Genomic DNA, 18724 nt, shown 5'->3' with positions numbered 1-18724 from the left:
GAATCATAAAGGATTTAATTTGGCTTTTTTGATCAACAGAAAGTGTCAAAAAGTCAAGTGAAATCCACTGTGATTCAAAGTTGTAAAACAATAAAACATGAAAACTTCTGGGGGGGGTGAATATCTTTTATAGGCACTGTATGTCATGAAACTTGTTGTTTTGCAGCAGCATTATAAATGTATTTATTTTTGTAACCTATGGTAATTTTTGTTCTTACACTGTACTGCTGCCTCAAAAACAACAAATTTCATGACATTTGTCAATGATAATAAACCTGATTCTAATTCTGCATTGCAGAGGGAGATGCGGAGCCCTAGACCTAGGAATTTGCTTCAAACTGTTGTGTTGAAGATGGAGCTACAGTCAATAAATAGGAATCGGTCATAAGGACAGTATCTTTGTTACCCAGATTCTTATATTTATGAATCCATATTCATTATTCATCCACCATAACAACTGTGTTTTAAACCTCCATTCCAGAAGGTAACAGAAGAAACACATTTTGCAAGGTTTGACAAAATTACAGATATTAAATCAGACATGCGTCAGAAAATCAACCAATCAAGTAACAGCAGTGGAAAGAGGAACCAATCAATGGTCCGGATCAATGACCGTCCTTAGAATTGAACCAAGAACTTTGATTAGTTTGTCCTTCCAAACAATGCTCAACAGGTCAGGCTATATCTGCTGAAAGAGAAACTAAATATATATTTTATAAAGATGCAAATCCGCACAATGAGCCATGTGGTAAGTTTACTATTGACATCGTTCGGTGACAAGCTAGATAATGCAAATTTTCGATCCGAAATGTCGACAAATCCATTGCTCCGCAAATGCTTCTCGTTCTCTTGAGTTCCTCCAGCAAGTTGCTTGCTGCTGCAAATGACGAGTGAATTCTCTTGTCATCGGCGTGACGGGTGCAAATTTGGTAGTTTTATTGCAACCCTTGGAATGTGCAATGCTGATGGTGGACGTCACTCCATTGGTGCAAATACCAACAACTTCTGGCATTAACACGAACTCTTTGCAGAGGTTAGTGATGACCTGGAATGAGCAGCCAGAAGAATGGTTGAGGCAGGCACAACTGCAGCTTATAAGAGATATTTGGATAAGTACATAGAAGGGAAGGGCTTGGAGAGTCGTGGGCCGAATGCGGGCAACTGGAACTAGGAAAGAGGACGGTGTGGTCGGCACGGTCCAGTTGGGCCGAATGGCCAGTTTCCGTGCTGTATTATGTTGTTGGAAATAAAAGCTGCCGGAATTATCGCACCAGACTGTAGAAGTCCTGATCTGGAACAGCCGCTGTGTAGACACCGGGCGGGGTGCCCACTGCTGCACTGATAGATTGCACAGTATTTCCGCGGAGGGGCGGGGCCAACGGAAGACACGCCCTCCAAGTATGGATCACGTGATAGTCACGTGCCCGATCAGAAGCGGCGCTGCGGAGCGGAGCCTCAGGGTAAGTTTTGCCCGCAGCGGGGTTTATTGGGGCACTGCTGTCGTAGTAGTACAATGGCCTGATACCGGCTTGCTTGCTCCAAGCTGGCTGCGTCCTGTCCGCAGGCTTCGGTCTCGGAGACCTGCGTCCTGGGTTGCTGACCGGGGCAGGTGTGCGGACAATTCAGTGGGGCCTTAAAGGTACAGGGGGCGGGACCCCTGGCATAGGGAGCCGGGATATGGCAGCAGCTGGGTCCGGCCGAATTGCAGGAGGGCCAGGGGGTGAGCCCGGGTGTCTAGGGGGCGTGGAGCCCGGGTGTAGAAGGGCAGGGCTTGGGGAGCCGGAACGTCGGAGCGGCCGGGTCCGGCTGAACTATGCAGAGGGGTGAGAGGAGATGAGGTCGGGTGTAGAGGCGGCGGAGGAAGCCTGGGTGTAGAAGAGCAGTACCGGAGGGTGAGGGAAGCCGCGATATTTGGAGCGCCCGGGTCGGGTGGGCGGGGAGGGGGAGGAAACCTGGGCATAGGACGGTGTGAGGAACCCGGATGTTCTGTATTGGGCATGGGGGTCTGCATCCTCTGTGAATTATGCCCAGTTTGGGGAGCGATGCTGTGCGGGAGGGGAGTCTGGGTAATCTTGGTTGGGATTTGGTTGCAAGGCAAGGTCCATTTGACTGGATTTTAGGGGGCGAGGGGCAACTGAGTGTCCTGGGGTTTTAAAGAGGGCGGGTTTCTCCTGGTAAGTTGGTACTGGATCTTACTCTTCCTGTAATCGGTGTGCTGGTATGGCATTGGATAACGGCACCGGTATTCCATCATAACCTAGTTGTGTCGAGTTCAGAGGGAACAACAGGTGCAGGTGTTTTGTGCTCAACAACGTTGTCACACAAAAAAAACGAGTTGGTGGAAGTTACCCTTGGGTTTACTGGTCTGCTATTCATTGGACTTTAATGTAATATGAGGAAACTTCTCAGTAGGGGTGAGGTTTGAGTGCAAATGAATCAGGAAGTCACCCTGTTCTGCCAAAGTTGATCCTTGTTTATGTAGTTATAGCATTATACTGGAATTTTCTGGAAGCTATATTGGAATGGATCTACTATTCCTACTGGTTTCCTTAAGAGCTGGTGAAACAGCTTAATGAGCTGCTCGCTGAAATAATTGTTCCCCTATATTTTGGATTCATTGTATTTTAAAGTGACCCGTGCTAACTCTCGTCAGGATCAACTGTAGAGAAAGCCCTGGCTTCTCGGTTTGCTTCACTACTGCAACAAGTGCAGTTGGTGAGGCAAAGGAAAAGTAATAGTCAGTGGTGCAGCTCGTGTTTTCTCAAAGATGGCTTTTTGCACAAAATGGGGAAGTGTTTTATTTCCTCATTGCTACTGTCACATCTTGACGTGTGATATGAAGTTCAAAGTTCAGAAGTACAATTTATTAAAATACATACATGTTGTCATATACTATCCTGGGATTAGTTTGCTTGTGGGCATTCTCAACAGATGCACAATAAAATCAATGAAAAGCTACACACAAAAAGGACAAAGCACCAATGTGCAAAGGACAGTAAATTGCACAAATATCAAAGTAAAACAATAAGAAAAATAAATAATATTAAGCAGTTTTTGAAAGTGTATCCATAGATGTGGAATCAGTTTACAGTTGGGGTGAGTGAAGTTATCCATTCTGGTTCAAGAGCCTGATGGTTGAGGGGTAGTAAATGTTCCTGAACCTGGTGGTGTTGGTCCTGAGGTTCTTGTACTTCTTTTCTGAACACATCAGCGAGACGAGTGTATGGCTTGGTTAGTGAGAGTCCTTGATGATGAATGCTGCTTTCCTGCAATAGTGCTCCTTGTAGATGTGCTCAGTGGTGGGAAGGGCTTTTTCTGTGATGGACTGGGCTGTATACACTACTTTTATCGGCTTTTCATTCACGTGCTTGGTGTCTCCATGCCAGGCTGTGATGCATTCAGTCAGAATACACTCCATTGTAGATCTATAGGTTGTCAAAGTTTTAGATGGCATGTCAATTCTGTGCAAATTTCTAAGAAAGAGTCACTTCCGTGTTCCTTTGTAATGCTACTTGCATGCGGGTGCAGGACAGATCCTCTGAAATGATAACGCCAAGGATTTTAAAGTTTCTGACCTCTCCACCTTCATGAGAACTGGCCCAGAGATCTCCGGTTTCCTCTTCCCGTAGTCAGTACTTTAGTTTTGCTAAAGTGGGAGGTGGTTACTGTGGCCAGATTTTCAATCTTGCTTAAAGTATATGTTACACAATTTGTCACTTCAGTGAAAGATTTTACGCCACTCTCAAGATTCTGTTCTAATTCTATTTGGTGCCTCATACATCCACTACTCCCACCTAACCCGTTATTTTGTAGAAGTGTGTTTATTCTGGAGGGGGAAATATCATCTGCTGCTCATAGATTGGGTGATGGATGGTGGTGAAGGTCATGGTTCAAGTCCATATGGATGCAGATGATCAACAAAAATATGTAATTTAGGACTGGGAGGGTTTCATTCAGACTAGTGAGAGCCTTAACAAACCAAATATTTGAAGTTGATTAATTTTTGGAAGAATTAAAACAATTTCTAGCATATTATCCTTAGTTTTGTTATCTTTTATCCAACTGTGGCCCCAACTAATCTCATCTTGTAGCCTTTGTAAACTTCACTCTTTCTCTTTCTGTGTGTATCTAGAATTTCCTCATCTCACAACTGGCCATTCTGATCCAAAACTGATACACTCTATCTTAAAACTGCCTTGATAAAGTTTTGGATCCTCTGTTCCAATACAGTGTGGACCTAAATCAATGGTTGTAGTTAAGTAAAATGGTAGGTTGTTTTTCTATATTGAAAACACTACAGTTTATTTCTCAGAGCCCAGTGAGCACGGTTGGTCAATCCTTTTGCATACGAAAACAAGAGTGGGCCCTCTGGCTGATCGATCCCACTCTGTGCTATTCACTAAGATCATGTCTGCTTATCCATCTCAGTGCAATTTTCCAGTTCTAACCACATTGACCTTAATTTTTAAAGATATAGCTACCTCTTTTGAATGCAGCAACTGAGCTTCCATGTCTCCAGGGGGGAGGGGGGGTGGAATTTCAAAAGATCACTTATTAGTGAGTGAAAAAGTTTCTCCTTGCTTTGGTCCTAAATTATTATCCCTTATTCTGAAGCTGTGCTCTTGGTCTTAGTCAGTCCGGGGAAATCAATCTCCCTGTATTCAGCCTGTTGAGCCCTCAAACAATGTTGTAAGTTTTGATGAAATCTCTCATTCTACTGAACTTTAGAGAAGGTAGGTCCAGTGTAATCACTCACTTTGTTTGATAAACCATCCATCCCTGACACTAGTTAGGTAAATCCCTGTTATACTCCCCATATGACAAGTGCATCCATTTATTTAGAGATGGAGATCAGATCTTCACCATTGTTTCACCGAGATACTATGCAATTGCAATAAGGCTTCCTTACTCATGCATTCAAGTTCCCCTGCAATTGGAAATTAATGATATCGCGGGCTGAATCTCGGCTATCTTGGAGAGTTTACAAAACGGTTTTGATTTTAATGAATATGACAGGTACCACATTTTGCTTTCCCTGCATGGAAATCCTTGGGCCTTACTCACTTCTGCATGCATATACAGTGGCATGCAAAAGTTTGGGCATCCCTGGTTGAAATTTCTGTTACTGTGAATAGCTAAGCGAGTAAAGGATGAACTGATCTCCAAAAGTCATAAAGTTAAAGATGAAACATTCTTTTCAACATTTTAAGCAAGATTAGTGTATTGTTTTTGTTTTGTACAATTTTAGAGTGGAAAAAAGGAAAGGAGCACTTTTTAAAAGTTTGGGCACCTCAAGAAATTTGAGCTCTCAGATAACTTTTACCAAGGTCTCAGACCTTAATTAGCTTGTTAGGGCTATGGCTTGTTCACAGTCATTGTTAGGAAAGGCCAGGTGATGCAAATTTCAAAGCTTTATAAATACCCTAACTCCTCAAATCTTGTCCCAACAATCAGGAGCCACGGGCAGCTGCCTAGCATTCTGAAAATTAAAATAAATGATGCCCACAAAGCAGGAGAAGGCTATAAGAAGATAGCAAAGCTTTTTCAGGTAGCCGTTTCCTCAGTTTGTAATATAATTCAGAAATGGCAGATAACAGGAACGGCGGAGGTCAAGTTGAGGTCTGGAAGACCAAGAAAACTTTCTGAGAGAACTGCTCATAGGATTGCTAGAAAAGCAAATCAAAACCCCTGTTTGACAGCAAAAGACCTTCAGGAAGATTTAGCAGACTCTGGAGTGGTGGTGCGCTGTTCCACTGTGCAGCAACACCTGTACAAATATGACCTTCATCGAAGAGTCATCAGAAGAAAACCTTTCCTGCGTCCTCAGCACAAAATTCAGCGTCAGAAATTTGCAAAGGAACATCTAAGCAAGCCTGATGCATTTTGGAAACAAGTCCTGTGGACTGATGAAGTTAAAATAGAACTTTTTGGCCACAATGAGCAAAGGTATGTTTGGAGAAAAAAGGGTGCAGAATTTCATGAAAAGAACACCTCTCCATCTGTTAAGCATGGGGTGGATTGATCATGCTTTGGGCTTGGGGAACATTTCACTGGTAGAAGGAATAATGAATTCTATATAATACCAGCAGATTCTGGAAGCAAGCATCACACCGTCTGTTTTAAAAAAAAAGCTGAAGATGAAAAAGAGGATGGCTTCTACAACAGGATAGTGATCCTAAGCACATCTCCAAATCCACAATGGACTACCTCAAGTAGTCCTTTTCCTGTTTTGTTATTTTGAAACTGTAAGATGGAAATAAAAAAGTAATCTTGTTTAAAATAGGAAAGAAATATGTCATCTTTAAGTTTATGCCTTTTGGAAATCAGGTCATCTTTTACTCATTTAGCTATTCACAGCAACAGATATTTTGACCAGGGGTGCCCAAACTTTTGCATGCCACTGCACGTGTAGATATGATAATAAACTCGGAATTTTCTAGTGTAACAAAATTGGTGGGCATGTCTATGTGCCCCGTGAAACAATTAAAGGTGTCAATAAGTCTTAACATAATATGTGGTTATCATTACTTGGTTGGGGCGCCACGGTACCCTAGTGGTTAGTGCGATGCAATGAAAACTTGCGGCTTTCTGGTGTTCAGAAATCAGTTCCAGTGCCACTTGTATGATACTTCTCCCTGTGAACCATTTGGGTTTCCTCCTCCTGATCAGTTTCTTCCCATGCTCCAAAGATGTACCAGTTAGTAGGTTCATTGTCACTGTGCTCTGGTTCTTCAGCCCATCGCTCCTGCTGGGGCAGAGGCTGCCGACAGCAGCTGGCCAGAGTCCTCTGTCCTGGGCTGGTAGGTTGATCAGCCCTGTGGCGTCCACTTTCACCACATGACTGCTTGTGTCATCTAGGCAAAGATCCTTTCTCTCTCGGGGATGAGGTCTGGAGTTCCTGTAGCTCTTGGTTTGCATGTGATGGGGTTTGCAGTCCCATGCCCAAATCGCTGCCTCCTCACAGTTGGGCTTGGGACTGTCATGGTGGAGTTGTCCTGTGGCAACACTTTCAATTCTCACTAATTGGATTTGATGCAAACAACGCGTTTCACTGTGTGTTTCGATGTACATAGAACAAATAAAGCTCTTTTTATATGATTAAGGCAGGTCATGGAGTCTGTCTAATTCATGAGACAAATGGCTGCATTGTGAGTTCAGCGGAATCTAATTGCCATGTTGTCACATGTTGTTTTGCTGTCTCCTCCATTCCTGTGTATGCAATGTTAATTGGTTTGCATTTTTATCATAGATGAATGGGGCCTCAGTAGCTGTTAACGGTGCTCCTGGAGAGAATAGCTGTGAGACAGAGCCTATCTGGGAGCGGCCTTGGACTTTGGAAGAGATCCGTAAAGCCAGTGGGAACTGGTCACTTGGTGCAGATGCTGGGGTAAGTACAGGTATCACCCATCTGCATTAATCTCACCTTCCACCACTAGACCCATAATCTTCAATGTGCTTATCGAGATGCTTCTGCTAATGCATAGTGATTATTATTGGTTATGTGTAATCCATGCTAATAAGCTGCAGATGTGACATCCAATCACGGCATTGCATCTGGAGACTCTGCATCTGAAACAAAATCTGGCTGTATAGAGTCGTACAGCATGGAAACAGGCTCTTCAGCCCACTAGGTTTTGTCCCATCGTCAGGTACTATCTACACTAATCTCACCTACCAGCACTTGATCTGCAATCTTCATTCCTTGGCAACTCACATGCATCTCTATGTTGTCAGACTTTCTGCTGCTGTTACCCTTGCGGGTAATGTATTCTAAACTCCTGACCACTGAGCTCCTCCAGCATTTTATACATGTTACTCAAGGTTTCCAGATTTTGTAGAATCTCTTGTGTGCATTCTCCATCAGCAGATTCATAGTACGCTCTCCTGAGGTTGGTTGTTGCTGGAAGCCATTCATCGGACAGGTGGTAAGGAGTTGACATTTCTGCATTCACCTTTAGACAAGAAAAATAGTGGAGGGTGGAGGCTATTTCACTCTTCAGTGGGGAATTGACAAACCTTTTCAGAGGTATAATGAGCAGAAATTTGTCTCTCTTTTGCATGGTTTGGATTTAAATTGTCTTTTTTTCCATCAGCTTCTTCTATTTCTGCAAGATTTCTCACAGCAGATGCTGTCTCGCACACATGAGATTGAGAAGCAGCTTGACGACTTGATCCAGCACACAAAGGCTACAGACTCCCGTCTCCATAATGTCTTCAATGATTTTTTGATGCTGTCCAATATCCAATTCATTGAAAATGTAAGTGATAATGTTAACTGCTGAATTCTTATTTTCGATTTTCTGAACCTTCTAGCCTTGTATATATTCTCTGTTGGTGAGACATCCCTGCCATGGGAAAAAGATTCTTGCTGTTCATCTTGTCTGTTTAGGATTGGCTGGCGGCGCAGTGACATCAGCGCCAGACTCCAGAACGGAGGTTCCCGGGTTTGAATCCAGTCGGACCGTTCCCGAGTACGTTTTCCATCCATGCTGGGTTGAGTGTTGAGCTCACAACTCGACCTCGTAAAATAAAGAAAAATACTGCGAAATGTCTGTGTGAGGAGTGGCGCGCCACACAATCTTTTGTTCCGCACCATGAAAATGCCTGACGCTGGCCTCTCAGGCCTGAGTCGATGTCGTCGTCATCATTTCCATCATCATCATTGTCTGTTCCCCTCATAATTTTGTTAACCCTTGGCCTCAGAGCGAGTGGCTGATCAATACGTATGCATGTACATCTTTCACTTCTCAGTGTCACTATTGAACCTGTTCAGAATCAAGAGCCTGTTACCTGTAAAGTGCAGATCCTCAGCTGTAAGTTGTAATGTTAGAATGATCTTTAGTCCTATATTGGTTAAGGTTAACATCAGCAGTAAATCTGGTGGTGTCGTCATGTTGGTTTGGGAGGGTTCCTGATGTTCCAGATTATGCAATTAGCTGGCATTGAGCGAAATTACTTGTTTACTCTCATGGTGATGAATGTTAATATAAAGGAAGGCTGGAAGCAGGAGTCAGCACATTCTATTCTGCCCATCCGTTGTACTTCTCAGCTCATAGATAGGCAGCCCTTGTGTTACTGCAGTTCAGCTAACCAAAGCTTACCCTTACAGATTTCAAAGTAAATTTTATTATCAAAGTACATACTTATCACCATATATAACCCTGCGATACATTTTCCTGCGGGCCTACTCAGCAAATCTATAGAATAGTAACTGCAACAGGATCAATGAAAGATCAGCCAGAGAGCAGAAAACAATTCTCAAATACCATCTATGAAATTTAGACAGGAGGGAAATGCAAATAAATCCACTTTTCTTTTCAGCATGGGATGGGGACGTGTGTACTGGCTCAGCTTTGCAGCATGGGAAATAACGATACAGACAGTTGTAGGAACACAGTCCCTGAATTGGGGAGGGGTCCCTTGTGTTATAACCATCTTTTCAAGTCCAACACGAAGTTTGTTTACACATTTTGAATATGACAAAGAAAGCTTTCAGGCCTGGAGATAGATAATTACTGAGGCGAGTACAGAGTGAATTGAGGGTAAAGCTGAGAGGGTGCAAAGAATCCTATAAGAGGAAGCTGGAGTCCAGGCTCCAGCAGAATAGCGTAAGCGACGTGTGGTCGGGCATGAAGCAGCTCACTGGGCTTCAAGGTTAAGGAACAGAAAATCAAAGGCTGCCTTGATAGAGCCAATGAATTCAACTTGTTTTTCAACAGGCTCAGCCTGGGACCTCCTGCTGTTCCCTCCCTCCCTTGCCTAAAACACACACTGCCCCTGCAGCCTTCTCCCTCCCCTGTGGGGAGTGCTTGTGTTCTGAACTCCCCAACTTTGGAGTATCCTGCCTCCATGGGGATGACCATCTTCCCCTGCTTGACTGTTGCTGCTGGTCAGGTTAAGAGACAGCAGGAGAGACTACATCAAGGCAAGGCTGCTGGACCGGATGGTATCGGCCCCAGGGTGTGAGGGCCTGTGCGAACCAGCCATCTGGTATTTTGCAGCATCTTTACAATATGAGTCGGAGTCAGGAAAAGATACCAGTGCTATGGAAGACTTCCTGCTTGATTCCTGTACCCAAGAGGGCAACTCCATCTGAACTTAATGACTACAGACAAATTGCCCTCACGTCTCGTAATGAATGTGCTGGAGAGGCTGGTCCTGACTTATCTTGGACCGCAGGTGAGATCTTCACCGGACCCTGTACAGTTTGCCTACTAGCCTCATGTGGGAGTGGACGATGCCACCATCTACCTGTTGCAGAGAGCTTACTCCCGCCTGGATGATGCTGGTGGCATTGTGAGAATCACATTTTTTGATTTCTCCAATGCCTTCGATACAATCCAGCCACTTCTGAGTGAGAAGCTGCAAAGGATGGGCGTAGACAAATGCACTAGCTCCTGGATTACTAACTACCTGACAGATAGACCCCAGCTTGTACGGCTGGGTAGTTCTCTGTCTGAGATGGTGGTGAGTGGCACTGGAGCGCCACAAGGGACTGTCCGGTCTCTGTTTCTGTTCACTCTGTACACCTCAGACTGTCAGTGCAAATCTGAGTCTTGTCACTTGCAGAAGTTCTCTGATGACTCTGCGGGGTTGGGTGTATCAGAGAAGGGCAAGAGTCTGAGTACAGAAGACAAGTTTGTGGAGTGGTGTGGGAGGAATCACCTACTCTTGAAAGTGGCCAAAACCAGGGAGATGGTGATTGATTTTAGGAGGAAGAGGACTATGCATTCTAGGAGAAGTTGTTGCAGTGGTGGAGGAGTATAAATACTTGAGAACAGATTTGACTGGAAAACCAACACCAAAGCTGCCTACAAGACAGGCATGATCAGACTCTATTTTCTACGGAAGCTGTGATCCCTCAATGTGTGCAGCAGGATTTTAGAGATCTTTTATCAGTTTGTTGTAGTGAGTGCAGTCTTCTTTGTGGCTTTATATTGGGGGAGCAGCATTGATGCTGGTGATGCAAAAAGACTAAATAAACATCAAAAAGGCTGAATCCGTCCTTGGCTCTGTTGAGTTGGTGGTGCGGAGGAGGTCACAAGCTGTTCTCCATTTTGGACAATCTGGCACATCCTGTCCATGACATACTGAATAAGCAGTAGAGTACCTTTTCGAACAGACTTGTTCAGCTGTTCTGTCTCAAGGATCATTACAGAAAATCTTTCCTACCAAATACAAACCCCATTTCCAGAAGAGTTGGGATATTTTCCAAAATGCAATAAAAACAAAAATCTGTGCTATGTTAATTCACGTGAACCTTTATTTAACTGACAAAAGTACAAAGAAAAGATTTTCAATAGTTTTACTGACCAACTTAATTGTATTTTGTAAATATAGACAAATTTAGAATTTGATGGCTGCAACACACTCAACAAAAGTTGGGACAGAGGCATGTTTACCATTGTGTTACATCACCTTTCCTTTTAATAACACTTTTTAATCGTTTTGGAACTGAGGATACTAATTGTAGTAGATTTGCCATTTGAAATTTTGTCCATTCTTGCTTGATATTAGACCTCAGCTGCTCAACAGTTCGTGGTCTCCGTTGTCTGATTCTCCTCTTCATGATGCGCCATACATTTTCAATAGGAGGCAGATCTGGACTGGCAGCAGGCCAGTCAAGCACACACACTCCGTGTCTACAAAGCCATGCTGTTGTAGCCCATGCAGAATGTGGTCTGGCATTGTCTTGCTGAAATAAGCATGGATGTCCCGGGAAGAGACGTCGCCTTGATGGCAACATGTGTCTCTCTAAACTCCAAATATACATCTCAGAGTCAATGGTACCTTCACATACATGCAACTCACCTATGCCGTGGGCACTGATGCACCCCCATACCATCACAGATGTTGGCTTTTGCACCTTTCGCTGATAACAGTCAGGATGGTCGTTTTCATCTTTGGCACGGAGAACTCGACCCCCATTTTTTCCGAAAACTAGCTGAAATGTGGACTCATCTGACCACAGCACACGGTTCCACAGTCTTTCGGTCCATCTGAGATGAGCTCGGGCCCAGAGAACTCGCCGGCATTTCTGCATAGAGTTTATGTATGGCTTCCTCCTTGCATAATACAGTTTCAAGTTGCATTTCTGGATGCAGCAACGGACTGTGTTAAATGACAATGGTTTTCTGAAGTACTCCCGAGCCCAGGTGGCTATAATTGTCACAGTAGTATGACGGTTTCTTAGGCAGTGCTGCCTGAGGGCTCGAAGATCAAGCGCATTCAACAGTGGTTTTCGACCTTGCCCTTTACGCACTGAGATGTCTCTGAATTCTCTGAATCGTTTCAGAATATTATGTACTGTAGATGTTGAAAGACCTAAATTCTCTGCAATCTTGCATTGGGAAATGTTCCTTTTGAACTGACTAACAATTCTCTCACGAATTTTGGCACAAAGGGGTGAGCCACGATCCATCCTTGCTTGCAAAGACTGAGCCTTTGATGGACACTACTTTTATACCCAGTCATGATAACTTACCTGCTACCAATTAGCCTGCTTAATGTGGAGTCTTCCAAACCGGTGTTACTTGAATATTCTGTGCACTTTTCAATCTTATTTTAACTCTGTCCCAACTTTTGTTGAGTGTGTTGCAGCCATCAAATTCTAAATTTGTGTATATTTACAAAATACAATTAAGTTGGTCAGTAAAACTATTGAAAATCTTTTCTTTGTACTTTTGTCAGTTAAATAAAGGTTCACGTGAATTAACATATCACAGATTTTTGTTTTTATTGCATTTTGGAAAATATCCCAACCTTTCTGGAAATGGGGTTTGTACAATAAGCATAAACAACGGTTCATCTCTGTGCGACAGAAGAACACATGTCGTGGTACTGTTTTATCATTTCTTACAGTGTTATTGCACATTGGTAAATTATTGTGTATATTGTTATTCTGTACTTTATTAGTTAAGTGTGCATACTGCTAAGTGTTTTTAAATGCTGCTGTTGCTAAAGAATTTCCCACTCAACATCAATAAAGTATTTATTATTATTATTGATTGCAGTGCAGGATGGACTTGAGCTAGTGGATTCATACTGACTTCCAACCCAGCCATCACATTGCTTCCGTTACTCATTCTTATTTTTCTGTAGCTCTACAACTGTTTCTCTTGTCTATTGTCATCATTTAAGTTCTTTTGTTAATGTCCTGCACTAAGGGATAACTTAAAGCACCTACTTAACCTGCCAGCATGTCATGGGGTTGGTGGTGGAAACCAATCCACTCAGCCGAAACCTAATAGTCACCAGGAGAATCTGCAAACTTCGAGCTGATAGCACTGGAAGTCAGTAAGGAAAATAGTTTCCTGGAGCTGGGAGGGAACTTGTCAACTTGTCTGTCACCATCCTGGCTTCTGAGTTTGCAAGTTATGGATGGTGTTTTTCACATTCACACAATCATGGTGTGTCTTGGCACACTAAACTTGGGTGCTTCCCACATTTAATTATGTTCTGATTTCCTTTGTACTGGTGGTACCTAGGTTAAGTAAGGGTTCTGTTCTTGAGAGTTTTATAACCTGAATTTTTTTGTAAGTCAGAAGCTAACAACTCCCAAAATTACATGAAGTGTTTAGCTGATGGCCCATGGGGACTGATTTGCCAAGACTGGGGAAGAGAGTTAGTTGATGGGTATTGTTACCAGCAAGTGATCTGTGACTCATGTTTGCCAGAACGCAGTCAGGATTGAGTGACAGTGGAGCTAATCTGCTTATCAGTGAGTAAACTGTCCACAGTTTAATGAAAGAAAGTGCGCTGATGAGAGGCGGCTCGGAGTTCATAATGTGTGTTCTTACATGAAGGAGAGTTTGGAAGGGCACATGCTTTTTCTATCAATGATATCTGCATTGTTTCCTGGTGACAAAATTCAAGTACTTTACCAGAGAGTAGAGTCTGGGAGAATTTGTGTAATTTTTAAAAAATTCATGTCCTCTGTAACCCAGGGAGCTTCTATTCACCCAATCTGAAAAATACAAGTTTATCTGCTGTTAATGAGCAGTGTTTGGCATGTGAATTCTGAATTAAGCAGCGTAGTATTCTGTTCTTCTCTTGCCGATTGATCTGAAATTCTGGCTGTCCTTGTTGCAGAGAGTATACGATGAGGACGTGGAAGAGGCAGTTAAACCGGATAGTGGAGGCAAACCAGCCGAAGTGGTATGTAACAACAACTTATCGAAGGAAACCTTAACTTAATGCAAAAAAAGTATTAATGCTTCTAAAATAATGTTTAGTACTGCTTTACTGTGAACTATTGGTGTGTGTCCTGTTCCTGCATTGATTACCACAATTGTGCTGGGTAGTTGAGTCAGCACAGAAGAGAGTTGTTGCAATTAACATTAGACTCCCTGGACTTGGACAAAGATATGGATTTCCTATTCCAACCTGCTGTTATTTTTCATTAGTCCCCTTGAAGGGATATTTGCACATTTGGGCTGACTAAAAGGTTCAACAGTAACACTTGCGAAAACAGTTCTAAGAATTGATTTATCTTGTCACTATTTATGCCCATACACGGCATTGACAAAGTTTTGGAAGTTGCTGTTTACAGTTGTTGCAAGGTTATTTGGTATTTAGAGCTCGTGTGGTGGTTTAAAGGACGGTTTCGATTATTGTTCATTGCAGTCCTTAAGCTCTGGCTTTGATGTTTACTCTCTGTAGGAGAAAACACGGGAGCAGAAGGAGGCAGAGCTGATTGCCAAGGTGCAGGAAGCTGTGCGCCATGGGCTGAAAGTGTTGGATTCTGCCTTTGAACAGCTGGATATTAAAGCAGGAAATTCTGATTCGGAAGATGAAGAAACAACTGAAAGAGTGGAACATCTGCTGGAACCCAAGGTGAATAAAAATGGAGAAAAGGGAGAATAGTCACCACCATGTCAAACTGACTTCCCTCCATGTTGGCAGTACACTTCCTGTGCTGGTAAACGCTTGCCTGATGCCAGTATTGTTTGGGAATTGGTTGTGCCATAATAGAAGCCTAAATTTTAATGGCACAAAATGAGCCCTTGTACCTGGTTTGATTATTTGAAAGAGTTACCCAATTAGTCTAATTTCTTAACACACTTTTGCAAATACGTACCTGATTTTCTTTTGAAAGTTCCTAGATAGGTTGCAAACTGGTTTTGATGTTATAGGTCTAGAATTAGAATTCTAGAATTCTAGACCAGCAATATCAATAACATTAAATTGAGAACAGGGCGTTAGAATCTGATAGTTCTAAATGTTTCCAAATGGTTGCGGGGTGAAGGAGTGGAAAATAATAACTATTGGTGAGCTGTCTACTTTATCTACCTCTGATTACAGAGCTTTGACATTTCCCTGGACCAGTTAGGCTTTTTCAAAAGGGGAACATAGTCCTTGATGATTTGTTTTTGGGTAAAAGAACAGTTATTGCATTTATTAGCTTTGAGTGACACCGGAAGGCTGCAGACAGTGTGGGGCTGTTGTTTTTAGGGCATGTTAGAATACTGCACAGCTGGCTGAAGGGAAAATAATGCAGTCAGGTTCGGTTGATCACTTGTGCTGCAGCCTGGTTGTACCAGAGACCTGAGGCACCAGAGATTGCATCAAGTGCCTTTCTCACTGCTGATGATGCTGAGCTCCTTACAATTGAAGTCGGAAGTTTACATACACTTGGGTTGAAGTCATTAAAACATTGTTTAACCACTCCACAGATTTCATATTAGCAAACTACAGTTTTGGCAAAATATTGAGGACATCTACTTTGTGCATGACACGAGTAATTTTTCTAACAATTGTTTACAGACAGATTATTTCACTTTTTATTGACTATATCACAATTCCAGTGGGACAGAAGTTTACAAACAAAATCAAAAGAAATCTGCCATGACCTCAGGAAAAAAAAATTGTGGATCTCCACAAGTCTGGTTCGTCCTTGGGAGCAATTTCCAAACGCCTGAAGGTATCACGTTCTTCTGTACAAACAATAGTACGCAAGTATAAACACCATGGGACCATGCAGTCATCATACCGCTCAGGAAGGAGACGTATTCTGTGTACTAGAGATGAATGCACTTTAGCGTGAAAAGTGCAAATCAATCCCAGAACAACAGCAAAGGACCTTGTGAAGATGCTGGAGGAAACAGGTAGACAAGTATCTATGTCCAAAGTAAAACGAGTCCTATATCGACATAACCTGAAAGGCTGCTCAGCAAAGAAGAAGTCACTGCTCCAAAACCACCATAAAAAAGCCAGACTACAGTTTGCAAGTGCACATGGATCTTACTTTTTGGAGAAATGTCCTCTGGTCTAATGAAACAAAAATTGAACTGTTTGGCCATAATGACCATGGTTATGTTTGGAGGGAAAAGGGTGAGGCTTGTAAGCTGAAGAACACCATCCCAACTGTGAAGTATGGGGGGTGGCAGCATCATGTTGTGGGGGTGCTTTGCTGCAGGAGGGACTGGTGCACTTCACAAAATAGATGGCATCATGAGGAAGGAAAATTATGTGGATATATTGAAGCAACATCTCAAGACATCAGCCAGGAAGTTAAAGCTCAGTTGCAAATGGGTCTTCCAAATGGACTTTGACCCCAAGTATACTTCCAAAGTTGTGGCAAAATTGCTTAAGGACAAGAAAGTCAAGGTATTGGAGTGGCTATCACAAAGCCCTGACCTCAATCTGATAGAAAATTTGTGGGCAGAACTGAAAAAGCGTGTGCAAGCAAGGAGGCCTACAAACCTGACTCAGTTACACCAGTTCTGTTTGGAGGAATGGAACAAAGTTCCAGCAACTTATTGTGAGAAGCTTGTGGAAGGCTACCCAAAACGTTTGACCCAAGTTAAACAAGTTAAAGGCAATGATACCAAATACTAACACAGTGTATGTTAACTTCTAACCCACTGGGAATGTGATGAAAGGAATGAAAGCTGAAATAAATCATTCTCTATACTATTATTCTGACATTTCACATTCTTAAAATAAAGTTGTGATCCTAACTGACCTAAGACAGAGAATGTTTTCAGGATTAAATGTCAGGGATTCTGAAAAACTGAGTTTAAATGTATTTGGCTAAGGTGTATGTAAACTTCTGACTTCAACTGTATGTTATTGTAGTTATACCCTCTACAAATGAAGAGCATTATATCCCACTGCTGACAATTATAATGCTTGAAGGTTCTAGGCACTGAGCCATTTTTTTTAATGCAGTGTATCTACCTTTTGTATCCTTTTGGTGTTAATGCGCCATCAATTACTATCTCCATGGAAAGGAGTACGTCAGAGCTATTGCCACCACATTCACTTCCATCATCTCACAAAGGAACTTGTATTCATGAATCATTGAACGTGATTTCAGGATGCCCATTTGTGCTTGTACATCATTGAAATGTTTCTCAGGAGTTATCACTGTGCTAAAAATAGAGCAGCAATAAACTTATAAATAGTCATCTGAAAACCATAAAATCTGTTCTAGTGTTGTTGACAGAGGAATAAATTGTCCAGGGCACAGGGTAATTATAATTATGGATTAACTAATCTTCACCTGAGTTGGCAGATGAAGCACTTGGAAGTTTTGATCTAATTGTGGGTGCCTTTAATAATGTAGCACTCCCTCTTTATTGCACTGGAGTACATCTGGATTGAGGTTTATAATTTGTGGATTCTGGTTAATTGCGGCAGCTGATTATTTGGGACAACTCTTAAAGAACACAGATTAATCCAGAAAATAGTCCCAATTAAATGAGGCAACTCTTAAGAACACAAACTAATTGAGAAAATAGCCTCATTTATGTGGGACACTATGCTGGTATCTTGGGACCAGAAGCTGTCAGTCACATTCTCTTGCATGGCCGTTAGAAATTACACCATGCTCGGAGTGAATATTTGCATCAGTTGTGTGTGCTCGTGTTATATTATCCACTTGGGCTGACGGACGCCAATTCAAAAGGCATGATTATTGATAGTTCTGGGTTTTTTTAAGAAAAAGATTATTGAGACCCTTGCAAAGGTGCCATGAAAATATTTGACACTAGCTGAAAAAAGTTACCTTACTCGACCAAATTATAAGCCGTCTGCCTAACACCATTTATCGTCAGCTGGCAGAGGAACTGGAGTGCTGAAATCTATTATTGCACGTTGGATACATCAGCAAGAAAACTGTGAGAAGAACGGGCATTACGTGAAGGAGAACAGGGAACATCCCAAAAATAAAAGCATTAAGTTAAGTATTAAGATGTTGAAGAGGCCCTCATTTTATGGTTTTCCATTGTAACTAGAGGAGGTATGCATGTCAATGCACCAATGTTAAAAAAACAAAAAGCAGGTCAGAGGAAGCTAGCTAAGAAGCTGTGCCACAAAGCTTTTAAAGCTACAGTTGGTTGTTTCAATGGAGATGTAGGCACCACATTAAATTCAAGAAATCACACTCACTGAGAAAGGTAGTGCTGATGCTGTAAATGCAGAAACATGGAAATCTACAAAACTCTCGACTTCCACAATTTTGGGCAGATGATATCTACAATGCCGATGAAACATACCTTTTTTATCATGCCATGCTGGATGGTTCCCTTTGCTACAAACACGCAACGCTGCGGTTCAAAGAGAGGAATGGATCGAAAACTGTAATGTTCAAATATTTCAGGAACTGATAAAAAGAAATTGATTATTTGGAAAAGCGTTAAGTCTCAATGCTTGAAGGGGCAAAAAAGGATAGTTGACAATTATGCAGCCCACCTAATGTAGCATTTTTGACAACTAGCTA

General features: G+C 42.4%; 1 protein-coding gene across 7 annotated transcripts in view; it reads left to right on the top strand.

Moving 5' to 3' along the window:
- Positions 1–18724, top strand: part of washc2c (WASH complex subunit 2C) — a 75766-nt gene that overhangs the window by 10090 nt on the left and 46952 nt on the right. For 5 of the 7 annotated variants that reach the window (XM_073025202.1, XM_073025205.1, XM_073025207.1 and 2 more), the window contains exons 1-5: positions 1394–1460; positions 7250–7387; positions 8094–8258; positions 14092–14157; positions 14662–14835. In XM_073025202.1, coding sequence (XP_072881303.1) covers positions 1401–1460; positions 7250–7387; positions 8094–8258; positions 14092–14157; positions 14662–14835 — 603 coding nt within the window. In that variant the 5' untranslated portion in view covers positions 1394–1400. Of the gene's footprint in view, positions 1–1393; positions 1461–1621; positions 1640–7249; positions 7388–8093; positions 8259–14091; positions 14158–14661; positions 14836–18724 lie in introns of those variants that run through there. The other 2 variants (XM_073025204.1, XM_073025203.1) reach the window with 2 other exon arrangements.

This window comes from Hemitrygon akajei, chromosome 21, assembly GCF_048418815.1.
Source record: "Hemitrygon akajei chromosome 21, sHemAka1.3, whole genome shotgun sequence".
Taxonomy (NCBI): domain Eukaryota; kingdom Metazoa; phylum Chordata; class Chondrichthyes; order Myliobatiformes; family Dasyatidae; genus Hemitrygon; species Hemitrygon akajei.
Note: the sequence above shows the minus strand (reverse complement) of the source record. Positions and strands in the feature narration are given on the sequence as shown.